The 19395-nt window shown below is 46.1% G+C and overlaps 1 protein-coding gene across 1 annotated transcript in view; it reads right to left on the bottom strand.

The window, feature by feature from the left end:
- Positions 1 to 311: 311 nt before the first annotated feature.
- The window catches only part of gria4b (glutamate receptor, ionotropic, AMPA 4b), a gene marked incomplete at both ends in the record, with an annotated part of 268460 nt that continues 249376 nt past the window's right edge, over positions 312 to 19395 (bottom strand). The window contains 5 exons of the mRNA XM_083647736.1: positions 312 to 476; positions 8128 to 8265; positions 11092 to 11206; positions 15312 to 15559; positions 16138 to 16336. Of these exons, the coding sequence (XP_083503862.1) occupies positions 312 to 476; positions 8128 to 8265; positions 11092 to 11206; positions 15312 to 15559; positions 16138 to 16336 (865 nt within the window). The remainder of the gene's footprint in view (positions 477 to 8127; positions 8266 to 11091; positions 11207 to 15311; positions 15560 to 16137; positions 16337 to 19395) is intronic.

The following is a 19395-nucleotide window of genomic DNA, read 5'->3' as shown; positions in this document are numbered from 1 at the left end:
CTCCGCAGCATTCCCGTAAAATGACATGTTGATTTGAACATACGCCTCCGTGTGGTCACACAGTGCAAATCAAGCTTGTTCTGCTTCTGGTTCCTCCAAGCAGCCACCGAGCCCCGGAAAGTCTCAACATCTAACTGTAGAAATGGTTGTTTGCATTCTCGTCCCTCTGCCGCCCCCGTCTGGCCCGCTGGAGGTGTCCGGCTGGGTGTTTAACTCCTCTTTCTTTGCGGTTAGTTTCTGGTGGTTTCATGGGCGGTGTGATTTAATTATAGATCTTTTTCAGAATAAGGCACTTGGGAGGAATTTCATTTTCACGGGAGCTCCGGGGAGACCAGGGCCAGGCCGGAGCTCTGGCGGAGGGGGGGCCCGGCGTGGACAGCCTTTGGACAGTCGGGTGTCAGCACCCGTCCATTCTCCCCGACACTGCCCGTGATGGACAGACGGGCTTTGTTCCTCATGGCTTCTGTAAATGTCAGCTGGGGAGAAAAATAAAGAGATAAGTATGTGTATCGAGCAGGGGAGGCTAGTGAGCAGATGAAAATGAGGAAAACATTGCAATTTTCACCTTTAGATTGGAGTTTTAGGGTGTGTTCTTACCAAGCATGTTTGTATCAATTGAACTCTAGAGCAGGGGTGGAGGCGGGCCTCCCCAGGGGGGCTCCAAAGAGTTTCAGGGGAGGCTCAGTGAATGGAATTCGCTGAGTGCTAATTACATTAGTTATTAGGTTTAACTCAACCAATGAGATTATTTCTGCATTCACAGCAGCTCTATCTCCGACAAATGTAAATGGCCTGCATTTATATAGCGCTTTTATCCAAATCCAAAGTAGGTGCATTCACCCATTCATGCACCGATGGTGGCAGGGTGCTGGCACACCATCGGGAGCAATTTGGGGTTCAGAATCTTGCCCAAGTACACTTTGACAGACTGGAGGAGGTGGGAATCGAACCACCGACCTCTTTTATCCAAAGCGATTAGTGGACGACCCGCTCTACCTCCTGAGCTACAGCCGCCCCAAATGTATGTAGAACTAAAACTCCAATCTGCTTTAACATTATCTGTCAAAATAACAGGTAGGCTATAATACCTCAGACTTTAAGTAATAGATCACCACAGGCCGTGGTATATGCTCATTATGTGTTGGGCAGTAAAGCGTTACTTAGTAACGCGTTACTGTAATTAGTTACTTTTTCAGTAACGAAGTAAGGCGTTACAATTTCCAAAACAGTAATTATATTACAGTTACTAATCCAAGTAACGCTGCGTTACTGCATTAGATCATTGCCTGCCAGAATGCAGTGTTTTCTATGTAAAAAGAGAAGAAAAGAAAAAGTAATCCTCACGGACTCAGGTAGACACGCGATTGTCTGATGGGAAATGCTACGTGGGTCCCCGGGCGCTAACGCTCTGTATGAGCGAGAAGCGCCCGGCTAGCAGGGTAAGGGCTACTGTACCTGTTATGTTCTGTGGGTTATGATGTATGTTATGTCTAACTGTCTCTGTGTGTTATATGGGGATATGGGTCTGTGTATGTGGGGATTTACGGGGTTCTGTGGGACAAGTGAAGGCAGCGTACAACCAGTGGGTGGGGTGAGGGTTAGGAGGCTCACCTGGGATTGGCTGGGGCGAGAGTAGCTGTGAGAGAGAGCGGAAGAGAGGGGGGGTTGCAGCGGAGCCTTTGATGAGAGAGGCTGTGTGTGGTTAGCCGGAGCCCGGGACAAGCTAGCGTGGAGCTAATGGGAGTTTAGCTGGGGTTTTATTTGTTTTTTTGGTGTCTACCATGACCTACAGTGGTTTGTTCAGTTCGCTGATAATAAACGAGCTTGACGATAACGCCTTGGAGTCATTTGAGTCCTTTACTATATATATATATATATATATATATATATATATATATATATATATATATATATATATACTATATATGTATATATACTATATATAGTGTATATATAGTATATATAGTGTGTATATATATATATATATATATATATATATAGTATATATATATATATATATATATATATATATATATATATATATATATATAGTATATACGGTATATATATATATAGTAAAGGACTCATACAACCACATAATCAGAATACACCTGTCATAACCATTGAGAACAGTAGGCTATCAAGCCAGCTCCATTACTGACAGAGTTATTACAGAGTGGGTGATAGTTGCAGGCAGTGGGGATGGGGAAAGCTGACTAAGCAACAGTCAAGCTAATGAAGAGAGGGTGTTGAAGTGCTGATGGGGGACACATAACCATGTTGGACAAATACACTGACTGGAAGAAGACATCTGCAAGTATAATGGTCGAGGACCTGGGGGAAATATCCACAGAAAACAGCACACATAAATAACATCAGCTTAGCTCAAGGGATCCTTAGCTTACATTTACTTTGGCCCTACAATCCCTCCCACAATGTGCAGTGTTTAGATATGGCTTTATTATATGGCTTCATGTGCTGTGCACTCTGGGCTGGTTTCTCATTAAGTTTGGTTGTGGTTGTGCATTGATGGTCTATTGTAACCGATAGACTGTCGCTGAGCATGCGTGCGTCTGCATGTTCAGATGTCCTCACAAGGCTACAAAGTTGAGGAAAGTTCATCATGATTCTCAATTTGAAGAGAAGGCCTTCAGCTTTAAAGGGGTTGGGATAGATGTTAAGGGGATGGGTGTAATTTGATGAAGAGTAAGAGTGCAGAGTAAGACAATGGTCCTTGTTTATTTTTCATGCCTTTCCTATATATCCATATGAGTCTTGCTACAGCACAGGTCTGAATAGTAACACACGCATTTTCAACAAAAGCCCTGCAATAAAAATTTTAAAAATAAAAGTAGCATGTGGGTTTCCAATCAATTCAATAGAGCTGAACAAGCAAAATTTGAATAAGAAATATTGTCTCTTTGTTGATAACTGCTTATGATTTCTATGGTGAATAAAACCATGAAACTACCAATTTAATCTGTTAAATTAGGATTTTTTTTAAATCCTCACTATGAAAGAAATCTACAGACCTAATCAAAAAGACAAAGGGCCCTATCTTCGCAAAAGCGGTAATTTAGCGTTTGCGCTCGTTTAATGCCACACGCAATGCAAATTAAATTCCTTTTGGATATGTCATTACGGACAGCCTTGCCACGCCAGGACATCAAATTATTTTATCACATCGCAAAGAGGGAATTTAATTTGAGAAAACTTGTTGGACAATGGACATAGGCTATTCACCTTCACCTATCCCATAACCCGGAGGGTCGTTGGCACCACAGACAATCTGTCAACAAGCTCTCTCCATCTCTCTCTGTCCTCGGCACGAGTGAGTCCACGCTATTACGCATGGAGAGAATTACAGCATATTGCATGCCTCGCACAAACAGCGATTGCGAGATGGGAATCCGATTGATTTTATTGATGTAACGCCCAGGCATTGCCTGGCCACACCTGTGAATAATTCTGGTACTTAAAGGGGCCATATTATGCATTTCTTAATTTTGTATCATATATATGTTGTTACAATCTTGGATGGTCATATTAAACATGGGCTAAGCTTCAAATAAATAGGTGAAAATGTTTTAATGTTACCCCCATGAACCCCCCCTCCCCCCATGAAGTCTCGTAGACGAGAGGACATGGATTTGTGCGAGAGCCAAAGTTCTAGTGACGTCAGGTAGGACTTGTTACCATGGTGATGCCACGCCTAGCCCGGGCCGGCAGTGCGCGCGCGCCATAGCCTTCACCCATCCCCCCTGCCCCTCCCTTCCCTGTTCTGACTGCTCCAGTACACTGCCGACTTGTCAACCTAACCCCGCGTCACCAGGCTCTCTCCAACCTGGCTGTCTGGGACTAACACAATAGTAGTCTCATGGAATAACGGATTTCAGACCGCAAAAACAAGGAGACGACTTGGAAGTGAGCCAGGGTGTAGGACTGAAGTGGTAGTTCTGAAAATATGTCTCATTCCAGCATCGGTTGTAGCAATGTGCTGCTAGGAAGCGCTAACGTTACTTACCGGGTGGGTAACGTTAGCACTTTAGCCTAGCAGCACAGCTGCCTTTCATAGACATGAACAACCGATGAATGACGAAGGCACACATTTTCAGAACTTGTAACGTTAGTCCAACTTGCTGACTTCTCCAAGTCCTCATTTTGGTTTGGTGTAGCCTTTGATAGGAGAGGCACACTTATAGTCACACGCATTTGGGAAGTTAGCTAACTAGCTACATTAGCTGTTGTTTTGTGGCTTGAATGTGACGGTAATAGAATCCCTGCTCGGCCAGCCACCGAAGGAAAGCTGTAGATAGCTAGGGGGATGTTGTTGATATATCAATTGATAGTTTGCTTTACGTCCAAGTCACGTTTTTCATCGATGGTCAAATTCGTTTTGACAATCCGTTGCTCGTTGATATAATTGTTTTACAACTATCAAATTTAGGAGCCAAAGCAGAGATGGCCTGTCTGTTTCTGTTATGCATGACTATTAGGGGTGTAAAGGTACACGTAATCATACCGAATTTTTTCGGTACAGGACGTCCGGTCCGGTACAGCTGTGTACCGAAGTACAGTACAGCTGGATTTTTTTTTTTTTTTGATTGTCGATTCTGGAATAAAAGATCGATTCAAAAAATCGTGACATTAAAAATCGCGATACTTAGGTGAATCGATTTTTTCCAACACCCCTATTGTTTACTATTATTTTGATGCTGCACTTTATTTTGTATTCAGTCAAGCTGGAAAAGTTCATTTCCTAGAAAAAAGAAAAGACTAAGAATCTGTGCAGGCCTATAAGCTTGAACTGTTAATGTTAATGCTGCTCTGTTAATGCACTAATGCTGCACTTGAGTCAATGTGGTTGTTCCCACTAGAGTTCACTAGTGGTCCAATTGAGGTCACTACTGTTATTAAAACAGAAAAATAAATCTGAGAAGGCCTACCTACTGCGATTATTACTGCTGCTTCACTGTAAAAGCCTGCAAACTTGTTAACAAGAGTTCAAAATAAACGGTAACAAGCAATTATATGTTTTGCTTTTTTCCTTCCTTTACTGTACCGAAAATGTACCGAACCGTGGCGTCAAAACCGAGGTAAGTACCGAACCGTGATTTTTGTGTACCGTTACACCCCTAATGACTATCTATCTATCTATCTATCTATCTATCTATCTATCTAGAGAGATATATTATCTATTATATAGATAGATAGATAGATAGATAGATAGATAGATAGATAGATAGATAGATAGATAGATAGATAGATAGATGGATGGATAGATAGATAGATAAGACAGACAGATCTCTGCTTTGGCTACTAAATTTGGTAGTTGTAAAACAATTATATAAACGAGCAAGGGATTGTCAAAACGAATTTGACCATCGATAACAAACGTGACTTGGACGTAACAAGCAAGCTATCAATTGATATATCAACATCCCCCTAGCTATCTACAGCTCCGCTTGGGGCGGCTGGCCGAGCAGGGCATCACGTACCGTGGCCGCAGTAACGTTATGCCCCGGGGTCCGCCCGCTATGCCGACGTTATGTTTAGGCGTGGGAGTGGGAGAGGTAGGATTAGGGTTAGGGTCTGGGGGAGGTTAGGTTTAGGTGTCTGTCTGTCTGTCTGTCTACCTCTGTCTGTCTGTCTGTCTGTCTGTCTGTCTGTCTACCTATCTATCTATCTATCTAGATAGATAGACAGACAGACAGACAGACAGACAGACAGACTCGCTTCTACAGCGCTAGCTCTCTGGGCTCTCTAAAGCTTCTGGCATACTCTTCGCGCACGCGCTGGAGGCGGGGCTCCGAGGAGGGCGCACGCACTCTGCGCGGGCCAAAACAGAACATACTCAGTGCGCAGCTCCAGGCTCCAGGCAGTCTGAATGAAATTGAATGTAACGTTCCCAATTCTATGTATTAAATTATAAAAAACGACCCTTAACATTTGGGAAGGCTAAGCCACACAACTAGTTCGTTATAATCGAACGCCATGCTTCAAAGGCAACTTTAGACGGTGAGGACTCAATCACAGCAGATATCCGCTGATAGCCTACCACGGAGATCTCACAGGCACAGGCAGCAAAACCCGACGCGCTGATAGAAAAATCTCCATGGACGCGCCGCGCTGCGCTCAGGCCTCGCCCCCCGACACGCCCCGTGCGATGACGTCATAATCGCCGTGCGCCCTATGCGCTTGGCTGGGCGCGAAGAGTATGCCACAAGCTTTAGCTTTGCAAACACAAACTTCCTCGCGCTGACCGCCTGGAGTATTTCCCGGAGGGTGGGGGTTCTTAAAGGGACAGGACCTAAAACAGAGCGTTTCAGACAGAGGGTGAACTGAAGGGGGCAGTGAGAGCCAGTACAAGATAAACAATGATTTTTTTTTAACTATGAATGATGCAATAAGTTACTCTACTGGAGGCCAACAATAAAATAATAATACATTATATTAGCAAAATATGGGCCCTTTAAGACAGCCCAAATCCCGTTTGCGCTGGCATTTTGGGGGCGCAGATGCAGATGATTTGGCACGGCTCTAATTTGCGCCTGCGGCATGTGCCGCGAACATTTTCGCATCCCCGCCGAGAATTGCATCCCCACCATATTTCAGGGTTGTTTTAACTTAGAAAACAGGGAGGTCACGTCTACCCAGACAATTACATCACTTTTAAAAAGTTACCTTTCTGTATGAATCATTACAATAATAAAGTTGATTGATTGATTGATTATGTTCCCGTGAGGTGGGGATGCGCTTAGCTGCTGCCGGGCGGGGGTGCAAAACTCGGCATAACACCTGGACACTAGTGCAAGGCGGACTGCTGTCTTCCCTGCCTTAAGGCATGCGCAAACAGGTACGCAAATAGGGGATAGCGCCTGTACCAAGATAGGGCCCAAAGAGGTTGAAATGTCAGGGTTTGGTAGGGGCTATGTCACACAAGTAGACATTTCCAACATTACTAAACTGCCTGTCCACCACTCTAATTGTGCTTGTACTGTAAGCTGTGAATATGACTGCCAAATACAGAAGTTTCTTTACAGGGGAAATGGCTCATACAGTATGCTTGCTGGATAAATGAGAGCCAATGTCTGCAGTCATACAAGCTGAGAAGCAGTAGAGGCATCATCACGTTTAAAGATGATTCACTGCCTCATGTCAGAACGAGAACGCTAAGAGTGCAGACCGGGATGTCACATATGACCACATAACGAGAGCGGCAATACTGTAACTTGGAAGTGTTTTGCCACTGGTCAGTCAGACAGTCACTCAGCAGGGCAAAGCTAGCATGGGGATATGAGAGGTTTCACTTAAACCCCTTCTAAACATGCAGTGAAATCCGGATTATGACCAGCTGCTAGCTAGCCGGTCGGCCTGCATGTTTAGAAACAATTATCCGCCTTATGCGCACTCCCGCGAGTGCGGATCATTACCATCTGAGCCCCCAGTACAAGATCCGCATTATTGGCAAAACGGCTGTTGTTTAACACCGGCAGCTCATGTTCCAGATCATGTATGTCTGAGTGGGCGGGTGGTTAAATGGCACTTTACAAACCATTAATGTCCCGGTGCTATTTAACCATTTCATGAATGGACGTAGTTACGTGGTTGGATTATTTGGAAGAGAGCCAAATATAGGTGAGTAAACAAGTAAAAGTTGAATCGTTTCTCCCCCCCATCTGCCAGTTTGAAAATGCAACAAGGAGATAGCCTACTAGCCTACTTACTATACGTGCCCCTAATGTTCATGTATACAGCCTAGTAATTAGCCTAATTAATCGTTCGCGCAATCGCTTATATCAAAGAATTAAACGAGCAAACTCACGGTTTCCTCAAGTGCTGCAAACGAACAGCTTTAGCGAATGTACTGTATAACCAAACTCCATTCAAAAACATGCAGTTTGAACGGAGGAAGACAGCGTGATTTCAGGCGACTCACATCCAGAATTAACATTTTATTCACTACAGTAACATCTCCGTGGATCATATACATGTATATGCCGAATTGAAGACTGGCATCTAATACATTTTACTTAGGCCTACCTCTGTATAATAATCAAGAACCGTTAAATTAATATGTGATGTTTTTCATAGCGAGACAACGACGATGGGAATGGGCCTCCGCACCTTCATTCGCTTGGCCTCGTTGCGTGACTTGTAGCAGAACTCGATGAGGGCCACCAGCATGGCCAGACCCAGGCCCCCCACGAGGATGTAGAAGACCCCCGCCACGTTGCTCAGGCTAAGGGCCTGGGAGGACTTGTCCTGCAGGGTGGGGTGTGGGTTGGTTAGCCCGGCGGCGGGTGGGGAGAAACGAAATGGCAGACACACAAAGTTAGACACTAGTTGTAGCAGTGGCAGCATACAGTGCATTCATACAAGATTGATACAAAGAAAAAAAAATCCATTTCACATAATGCACGCACACACATACGCACATAAACAAACACGATCACAGACGCACAACACATATCATTTTTCACTACTCTACCGCTAACCTGAGTCTACTCTTGTACGCATCCATGCTAGAAAAACTGATGATCTCTTGCTATCTATCTGTTGTAAGTATTCTGGAAAACAATGTTCCAACAGGCTGCTTTGCCTCCTAGGTCTGAAATGGGCCCTGTAATGCCTTCTTATCCAGACGTATGTTACAGATCTCTCTCTGAGCTCTCCTTCCTCTCTGCCATATTTGGTCTTCCTTGCTCAGGTCGAGTTAGCCCTTCTCATCAAGTTATTACTACTTTGACACAAAAGGCGTCATGGTGATAGTGTTTGTGCGCTCTACACTTAATGGGATAGATTAGATTCTTTGATGAGGTACTTGCCGACACTCAGTGTACTACATGCAGTAGAATCCACCCGGCGCGGTCCCAGTTTGGAGAAATGGAGACGCGTCAGGCAAGTAGCAATTTGGGAACCCAGAGTCTATTTCGGCACGTAAATAGACTCTCGGACTGCCGTACCTTTTTTTAGGCTTCCTGTACAGCGCGGACTTCTGCCTCCGCACAGTACCGCTCTGTTCTACCGGTGAATATAAGAGTTCCGGTCCCCGAACACTAGTGAATATATATATATATATACATATAGTGAACACTAGTGAATATATAAGAGTTTTGACGTTTAGCATTCAAAATAAAAGCGACGCAATGTATGTTTTTAAAAGCCACCGCTGCACGGAAGTGGAAGTCCCGGGTGGAAGATCCGCGCTGAATAGGGAGCCTCAAAAAAAGGTACGGCTGTTCAAGAGTCTATTTAGGCGCCTAAATAGGGTTCCCAGATTGGGCAAGTAGAGCTGTCTTCTGAATGTGAACAGGGTCACAAATTTCGGTCGCCAATTTGACTTGAAAATACATCATTTACACCCTGTTTTTAGCTTAAATATTCACTGTAGCCAGGTGTGGCAAGAAGTGTGTGTGTGTGTGTGTGTGTGTGTGTGTGTGTGTGTGTGTGTGTGTGTGTGTGTGTGTGTGTGTGTGTGTGTCTCGGTGGTTGGGCGAGAAGCACATAGTTACAGTGCAGATTTAAGGTAAAAACAGGGTGTAAATGACTTTTCAAGTCAACCTGGCAGGGCTTTCAGGGCTTGTGGAGACTTGTATTATGCCAGGTACACAGTATTGAAGCTTCTTTTTTTGTGTGCTCGTGGCCCTGTTCACACTCAGCGGACAGCAGACAGCCTGACATGGCCGGTCTCAATTTCTATAAACTGGGACGCCGCTGGCTGCGTTCTCCTGCATGTACAGTATGTAGTACACTGACTATCGGCAAGTACCTCATACAACCCCAGATAAAAAAAATCCCAAACTATCCCTTTAATGAATGGAGAACACTATGCTTGATGTGGAAGGTTGTACATGCTGCTTGGTTTAAAAGGTGGCAGCTCTTGCCATGCTCGGGTGCATCACAGTGGCTCAGTCTTGAGTGCGAGGCTAGAGCTGAGGCATACAGTGACGCTGGCATCTAGTGTGACATACAGTGACATCTGAACATGCCCTGAGACCATCTTAAGTGACAACCAGTGTGAGTGTGATCCTTATTCTCTGAAGCTGAGCCGCTATCAAACTGTTAGCGTTGCCTTGCCATGCCTTGTTTCTGTCATGCTGTATCCCTCAGGCTACACCTTAAAGTCTCTACCTGTGTCTGTCATTTGCTCTCTCTCTCTCTGTCTCTCTCTCTCTCTCTCTCTCTCTCTCTCTCTCTCTCAGAGTCTTGTGTGTGCCTCATGTCAGCCAGCCTGCTGCAATAACAGAACAGTACTGCCAGCGTTACAAAGTGTGCATTAAGACTCCCGGGCTGGTGGAGACTGACCTTACTTCCCGAGTCCTTGGGTCCACACTCCCCTTTATCGTACCACCATTTGTTTTTCAGTTTGTCTAAGACTCCTGCTTCACTCAGTTTCAATACGGCAAGGTTTACGGGCGTTCTTCAAATCAAGGGGAAGGGGGGAGGGATGGGGTGGGGAAAATAACATAAATAACATCATAGGACATGTTATTTTATGTTATTCAATCAGAAGAAGCCCAACAAGAGAGCAGCTCAGTACTCTTCAAAGCGACGAAGCCGGGAAGGGGCACCACTTGTGCTTACATGTCTCTATGCTCATTGGTCAAGATCGTTATTGTAGATATGATTTAGTTGGGTGTGGGGTGTGTGGGAGGGGGATGGGGGAGAGGGCGGAGCTAACAGACATATATGCGGGGCCCCCCGGCTGCATCGCTTTTCTGGAACGGGCACATACTGCCGGGACTTATCTCACAACAACAAGCATGGAGGCCAGTACTATCAACACAAAACTATTGGCTCATATAATGTACTTATTATTGGCAAGCTTAAACAGCCTACACAACACATGACTTTCATATCACCCACCAGTTTTACCCTTGCCTCCCATGGATCACGATGCAAGCGCTACAGCGAATATTTTTGTTTCGACAGTACTCGCTCTCCTCTCTCAGGATTTATAGGCCCCATTTGCTGGTGAGCTGTGCCTATCCATGGGCGTCGACCCGGCAGATGCCCCTGTTACCAGTGAAACAGATTGATTTTTTACCCGCATCAAGGTCACATGGGCATAGCGACATAGCGGCTAACCTTCTCGCCACCGCCTCCGCTGCCACACTCTCCTTTGTCGTACCACCACTTGTTTTTCAATTTGTCCAACAGGCCTTGCTCATTGAGTTTTAACACTGCCAGGTTAACTGCACTTCTTGAAAACGATAAAACATATTTGGTGAGAGGGGGTGAGTACAGTATGCTGTCCAAATTGGGAAGGGGGAAAGGAGGGGGGAAGGGGGAGTAGCAATAAGAGAAGGACAAAGGTGGAAAAGTGGGTTAATGCTCTAAATGGTTACATCTCATCCCCACGCCCTCTGACACGCCCCCAAAAGACGGCGAACGCAAACCTCTCTCCTCTGATTGGTCTGCCCTCTACCCTGGTCACCACTGTTATTGTGCAATTGTATGTATATTGTACACTAGGGTTAGACTGATATATGGGGCTGATATTTTGGCCTTCAATTAAGATTCAAGCTGGCAAATAAATCTTGTCCATCTCTGATATAATGCAGTTTGACCGATTACATATTTATTGTAGAATTTATCAACACTATACCAGTTGTTTAAGGGAAACACTGATTTGATCAGATTCGACACAAGTATGCATGAATATATTGTATTATGATTATGATTATTCGTAGTAGTAGTAGCAGCAGCAGCAGTAGTAGTGGTGGTGGTATTATCCAGATTTTCAATGGAGTTTCAGAGGCCAGATTGACATTAAAAACTATATTTGTTTTTTATTTTTGGTATAGAAATGATCAGGAGCATCGGTATTGGCAAGTAAACCGATTTTGGTCAAACGCTAGTATATTGTATGCTTTGAGCAACAGGCAACTCCAAATAATTTGGACCTGTTTTATACATATATACTGTATATGTACATGTACATGTATATCTTTGTCAACCAGCTCAAACCTGACAGGATTTCAGAACATTAAGCCTATGTGGGAAATCATGATTGACTTGCATAAAATGCCCACAGTATGTGTATCATATAATTTCATCACTGTGACATCTGGAGGTAGTGGAGAGAGAGAGAGAGAGAGAGAGAGAGAGAGAGAGAGAGAGAGAGAGAGAGAGAGAGAGAGAGAGAGAGAGAGAGAGAGAGAGAGAGAGAGAGAGAGAGAGAGAGAGAGAGAGAGAGAGATTTGCCTCCTGATCCCTTTAAATTCATTTGCATCAATAAAAACAAAAACAACACATTGAGTCATGGAAGTGGATGAGAAATGTCAATAACTGAATAGGAGCTGATGAGAAGATAGTCAAACGGTTGAAGGAGCCATGTGAAATAGCGGCCTTGACTGACAGTGTGGCCTGTTGTATCGCAGGTATGTTTCCCTGCTGATATCAGGAAGAGTGACTGACAGAAGATGATAATCCCCAGAACAACAAGATGGAGGCCTGGAGAGGGACTACCGTGATCTGTCAGGGACTCTTCGTGGTCAAAGCAGTGGTGGAAATCTGGCACCAGTCTGGCTGGAGAACAAACAAGCCAAACACCTGCTCTGCTCTACTTCAGAGACTTTGCATGGTCAGAGGAATTTACAGAAAACAACTAAGAGGGTTTGATTTAGTGGCTGTGAGGAGTTTGTCACTCGCTAACAAATCACTATGTCGCTACCTATTCGCAAACAGTGGAAAAACCCTATTCGGCCATTGTTTCCCCACACTCTAATTACATTTGATCAATTACAGCAAATGCTACCAATGTTATCTACTGTATGTACTGTATACAGCGGAATTGCCTAGTTTCCTCCACAATAATGTTCTCTCCCTGGTCGTTTCCATGAAATGTGTGTACTGTGGAACAATTTTCTCATACCTCCACTAGAGGAAAGGCAGGTGCAAGCAATCATATACCTGTTCTCTGGTTATTTGCAGGCATATACACGCATACACACACTGATGCAGTAATGACAGTCTTCTCTGTCAGCTCCCCACAGTAATGCCACTATCTTCTCTATCAACTCCCCACAGTAATGGCACTGTCTTCTGTCAACTCCCCACAGTAATGACACTGTTTTCTCTGTCAACTCCCCACAGTAATGACACTGTCTTCTGTCAACTCCCCACAGTAATGACACTGTTTTCTCTGTCAACTCCCCACAGTAATGACACTGTCTTCTCTGTCAACTCCCCACAGTAATGACACTGTCTTCTCTGTCAACTCCCCACAGTAATGACACTGTCTTCTCTGTCAACTCCCCACAGTAATGACACTGTCTTCTGTCAGCTCCCCACAGTAATGACACTGTTTTCTCTGTCAACTCCCCACAGTAATGACACTGTTTTCTCTGTAAACTCCCCACAGTAATGACACTGTCTTCTCTGTCAACTCCCCACAGTAATGACACTGTCTTCTCTGTCAACTCCCCACAGTAATGGCACTGTCTTCTGTCAGCTCCCCACAGTAATGACACTGTTTTCTCTGTCAACTCCCCACAGTAATGACACTGTCTTCTCTGTCAACTCCCCACAGTAATGACACTGTCTTCTGTCAGCTCCCCACAGTAATGACACTGTTTTCTCTGTCAACTCCCCACAGTAATGACACTGTTTTCTCTGTAAACTCCCCACAGTAATGACACTGTCTTCTCTGTCAACTCCCCACAGTAATGACACTGTCTTCTCTGTCAACTCCCCACAGTAATGACACTGTCTTCTGTCAGCTCCCCACAGTAATGACACTGTTTTCTCTGTCAACTCCCCACAGTAATGACACTGTTTTCTCTGTAAACTCCCCACAGTAATGACACTGTCTTCTCTGTCAACTCCCCACAGTAATGACACTGTCTTCTCTGTCAACTCCCCACAGTAATGACACTGTCTTCTCTGCCAACTCCCCACAGTAATGACACTATATTCTCTGTAAACTCCCCACAGTAATGACACTGTCTTCTCTGTCAACTCCCCACAGTAATGACACTGTATTCTGTCAGCTCCCCACAGTAATGACACTGTCTTCTCTGTCAACTCCCCACAGTAATGACACTGTCTTCTCTGTCAACTCCCCACAGTAATGACACTGTCTTCTCTGTCAACTCCCCACAGTAATGACACTGTCTTCTCTGTAAACTCCCCACAGTAATGACACTATATTCTCTGTAAACTCCCCACAGTAATGACAGTGTCTTCTCTGTAAACTCCCCACAGTAATGACACTGTCTTCTCTGTAAACTCCCCACAGTAATGACACTATCTTCTCTGTAAACTCCCTACAGTAATGACACTGTCTTCTCTGTAAACTCCCCACAGTAATGACACTGTCTTCTCTGTAAACTCCCCACAGTAATGACACTGTCTTCTCTGTAAACTCCCCACAGTAATGACACTGTCTTCTCTGTAAACTCCCCACAGTAATGACACTGTCTTCTCTGTAAACTCCCCACAGTAATGACACTGTCTTCTCTGTCAACTCCCCACAGTAATGACACTGTCTTCTCTGTAAACTCCCCACAGTAATGACACTGTCTTCTCTGTAAACTCCCCACAGTAATGACACTGTCTTCTCTGTCAACTCCCCACAGTAATGACACTGTCTTCTCTGTAAACTCCCCACAGTAATGACACTGTCTTCTCTGTAAATTCCACTATGTACAGAAGGCAGTGACAGAGTCTGGCACGGTCACCCAGGGCTGAGTATTCAAATGGCTCCCAATACATAATTTCAGTCACTTGGATCAGAATCAGTCAACCATCAATATGGTTTGAAGTAGCATTAGCCACATATCTCATACGGAACTAATTAGTACTGTATTAAAAACAAGGCTAGGTCGGAACCTAGCATATGGCCAGCGCGATAAAGCGTGCACTCAAATCGGCACGCAAATTGGACTGGACAAAGGCAGATATAGGGCCCGCTTGCGCTGGCCAAAAATGCAGTTCTAAGCAAGACAACTTCAGAGGAATCAAGTGCATTAGTGCTTCCAGCATGCCATTCCACATCGCCTGGGCCAAAACAACAAGAGCACAAGCAAAAAGATTTACCTGTTGTGTGAAGAACTGTAACAAAAATAATGAAATAAAAAACACCCCTTTGTTATCTCAATGAAGCCCCGCATACATGCAGCAAACACAGATGTCAAACAGCCGCTACTTTCTGCCTTCACATTAACACGTAAAATGCCCACACCCGCCCACACCAAACAATAAGAGGACACAGAGATAGAAAATAGAAAAGGCGGCACATCAGGGAAGGTGGAATACCATAACAACACGTAGAACATACAGTATTGTTACACTATTCCACCCACCTTAACTGTGAACCCTTGGGTGTGGCTACTCCGTAGCCTTTGGAGTCCAGGTTGCCTCCCACTTTCATGGTGTCGCACGGCTTGCGCTGCTCTGTGTACTCATTCATGGTGGACTCCAAGAGGAAGGCGTACTTCCCTTTGGACTTTCGGACTCGGGCCACACCCTCTGCTGTGGTTTTGGTGAAGACTGTGGGCTCAGCTGACTTCATGTAGCCCCACATCTTCTCATAGACGGCGATCTTTGACCGCTGTAGGATTTCGTGGGGTGGGAGATTGTAGGTAGAAGTGTCATCGGAGATGGGGGAGGTGGAAAGAGCATAGAGCATAGTACAACACAAGGTAGAGAAGACATGGGGCGTCAGTTCAAAATTGGAGTATAACTTCGACATGGATTCAGAAATGAATAGATTAATTTAACTGTACACAATACATCGAAGAGCCCACGAAAATGTGGACTGCTTTAGGAATAGATCAAAAGCCAAGGAGCAATGCAAGTAAATTCCACCTTTGTGCAAACTACCTCTAGAACTTACCAGATCCGGTGGAGAAAAAAATCTACATCACATCTTGCATTCTACCAATATACTCTAGCAATATGTAGATATGTCACATTGTACCCACACATACTCAGCTGGGGTTATAGTATGAATGTAACATTTTTCATACATAATCCTATGAGAACCCCTTTACATTCTTGCAAGTGTGTGGAAGTGTGTCCAAGCGGCCTTTCCTCTGTGAATTACTTGTGTGCATAAGATGCAAGTGTCGCCTGGGGTTCCCCTACCTGTTTGCAAGTCGATCATTTACCCCAGTAAGTCCAACTCACCCTGAAGAACTCTTTGGTCGAGCCAGAGTCCAGAGTGCCGTAGGCAATGTCCGTCTGCTTTGCCAGATCCTCAGCACTCTCTATGGGGGAGACCATCCTCTCCACAGTCAGGAAGGCAGCCAGGTTAGCCGTGTAGGATGAGATGATGATGAGCGTGAAGAACCACCAAACTCCTCCCACGATACGGCCCGATAGCGATCTTGGTGAGAGGAAGGTGGGAGTTTGGGTGGGGCAAGAGGTACAGTAAGGGGCGATGACAAGAGGAGAGTGAGGGATCAGTGGGGGTGAGATAGAAAAAACACTCCGTCAGTGCTGAGACATACAGTCATTGCGAAACTGCAGACAATCACAGAAAGAATGACAGAAGGAGTATGACTGAGTAAAGCATGGAGAGAGTCTAGCCACCACCGCAGGCAGGGGCAGGAATGCTGATGTGCCACCACAAGGTGGAGCTCTGACAACATCCAAACCTGCCAAAGCTGTATTCACCCTTCATTAGTGGAGATTGCCTCATGAAAAGCAAACACGCTTGTGTCGACCACTCTGTTCAAAGAAAAGGTACCGCTGTCCCTCTCCCCTCCCCTCCCCTCCCTCTCTCCCTGCCTCTTTTTGTTTATTGGTGGGATGAAAAGAGCTCGGAGTCCCTCGGACGGCATGGCGCCAGCACTGTTCTTTTCTCGCTGGCTGGCTTGGGGGAGACAGATAGCGGGCTGCTCAGGAGCAGAGGAAGGTCATGAGGAGAATCTTAAACCATAAATGCTGCATTGAGGAGAACAAACAAGATCTCCCCCTGGTGCAAATCAAAACAGAAGAGGATACAAAACCCTCAGGCCTCCTTGTCAGATGGAGGCAAAGATGGGGATGTGAGAGGGGTAGGATAGAGGCATCTGCAGAAGTCAATGTTTTCTTCTGGCTGGTCTTTCTGCTGTGTCTCACAGCGATCTGACCCTATTCCATTGTCCCCAATGAATTCTGGGTACTTCATTCTCCATGTCGTGTGTGGATGCAGCCTTAACAAAAAAGGGTCCTATTCACCTTATGCAGCCCCGCCCACTTGACCCGTTGTATCACGACTTCCTGTTCAAAACGCCGGCTGTTCTACCTGCTCAAACTAGTCTGGCTCACCTGGTCAAACCTAGTCTGACTCACATTACGAGTCAGACTAGGTTTATGAGTCACAGGAAGTGTAAATTCGCTCTCAGTCACTATGCTGGTGGCTGGGGGCTGGGGGGGCGGGTCGCGTGGGGGCTGGGTCCGCCTGGGCCGCAGCAATTGGCCCCTAGCACAACGACCTCACAAGGTTCCTCCTCAGCCAAGTCACTGGGGCAATCCATGCGGCGATCCATATGGTGGAAAGGTTTTCTTGCGTTCACTGGGGGTGAGGGGGTGCCGCTGTGTCCCGGCCTGGCCTTCCCTCCCACGCCATATGTGGGCGGGGGCCGGGTCGGGGGGCATCGGTGCTCTTCATCACTGGTCGAGGGCTGCCGGTTGGTTTAGAACAGCTTAGGTAGGCGATAGATTAGCTACAGCCTAAGGCTGACCTGTTAGTGTTCAGGCTAAAATCAGACTAGAGCAGGGTAGGATAGGCCAGATTAGGCTGTAGATTAGCTAGATACTATGTCCCAGTTAGCTCTGGTTAATGCTTAGAGTAGTCAGTTGTCTGATCTTCTCCCCCCCCCCTCTCTTTCCCCCTTTCCCCGCTTCTTCCCTTCTTCCCCCTTCTTGTTCTCCTTTCTTTCCATGCTCTTTCCTCCCCCACATCCCACCGCCCCCCCCTCCCTTCTCCTGCTCTCTCCTCATTCTCCCCCCCCTCTGCTCCTTCTCCTCTTCTCCCCTATTTTCCTGAATCCCTGCCACTTCCTGCTCTCCCTTCTCTCACATTCCCCCTGCTCTCCTTCCCCTGCACCTCTACTCTCTGTCCTCCCCCCTCTCTCACATTCCCCCTGCTCTCCTTCCCCTGCACCCTCCCACCTCTCCTTCTCTGTTCTCTCCTCCTCCACATTTCCCATTTTCTCCCCACCCTCGCCCTAATCCGGGCCCGTATCCTACTCCCTCCCTCCACCCTAGACCCTACCTCTACTCTACCTCCCCTGTACCCTTCCATCTCTCCTTCTCTGTTCTCTCCTCCTCTCTGTCCTCTCCCCTCTCTCACATTCCCACTGCTCTCCTTCCCCTGCGCCCTCCCACCTCTCCTTCTCTGTTCTCTCCTCCTCTCTGCCCTCTTCTCCCTCTCACATTCCCCCTGCTCTCCCTCCCCTGCACCCTCTCCTTCTCTGTTCTCTCCTCCTCCACATTTCCCATTTCTCCCCACCCTCGCCCTAATCCGGGCCCGTATCCTACTCCCTCCCCTCCCCCAACCCTAGACCCTACCCCTACCCTGGCTCTCCCTCCCCTGCACCCTCATCTCTCCTCCCCTGTTCTCTCCTCCTCCACATTTCCTATTTCCCCCCCACCTCCCCCCTCTCCTCCCTCCCTCCCTCCACCCTAGACTCTACCTCTACTCTACCTCCCCTGTACCCTTCCACCTCTCCTTCTCTGTTCTCTCCTCCTCTCTGTCCTCTCCCCTCTCTCACATTCCCACTGCTCTCCTTCCCCTGCGCCCTCCCACCTCTCCACATTTCCTATTTTCTCCCCACCTCCCCCCTCTCCTCCCTCTCCCTCCCTCCTCCACTCTCCTGCTTTCTTCAAATGTTCAAATGTTATCTTTATTCTGTATATTCTTGTTACTGTGTGTTAGCTAGAATCAGCTAGACATACTTTCTGTGAAGCCCTCTGAGACATGCTTGTGAATTAGGGCTATATAAATAAACTTGACTTGAAAACTTGACTTAAATACAATCGGAAGTTCTGATTGTATTTACACTTCCTGTTATCTCTCAAGCCAGATCGTCTCTTCTGCATAAGGTAAATATTCTATCAGAAAATATTTATTTTGGCTTATAACATAGCAGAACCCGTGTCAGGTGCCATACATAACCCTTTTAGAAATGCTCTGTACAGCTCTCTAAAGGCGACTTCAACAAGCAAGGTGCCTGCAGTTGAACACTACATACTCCTCTAGTCTACATACTGTCTCCTCTCCATACACAGAAGGCTTTGCCCATTAGCTCTGGATTTGAATACAAATGACTTCCCTTCTCCTTCTCTCCCCTCACGCTCTCTCTCTCTCCCCTCACGCTCTCTCTCTCTCCCCTCACACTCTCTCTCTCTCCCCCCTGAGAAGATGGAGACTATTCGGCTGAGGCTTTTGAACACAGA

The sequence above is a fragment of the Poromitra crassiceps genome (genome assembly GCF_964638095.1).
Source record: "Poromitra crassiceps genome assembly, chromosome: 1".
NCBI classification, from domain to species: Eukaryota; Metazoa; Chordata; class Actinopteri; order Beryciformes; family Melamphaidae; genus Poromitra; species Poromitra crassiceps.
Note: the sequence above shows the minus strand (reverse complement) of the source record. Positions and strands in the feature narration are given on the sequence as shown.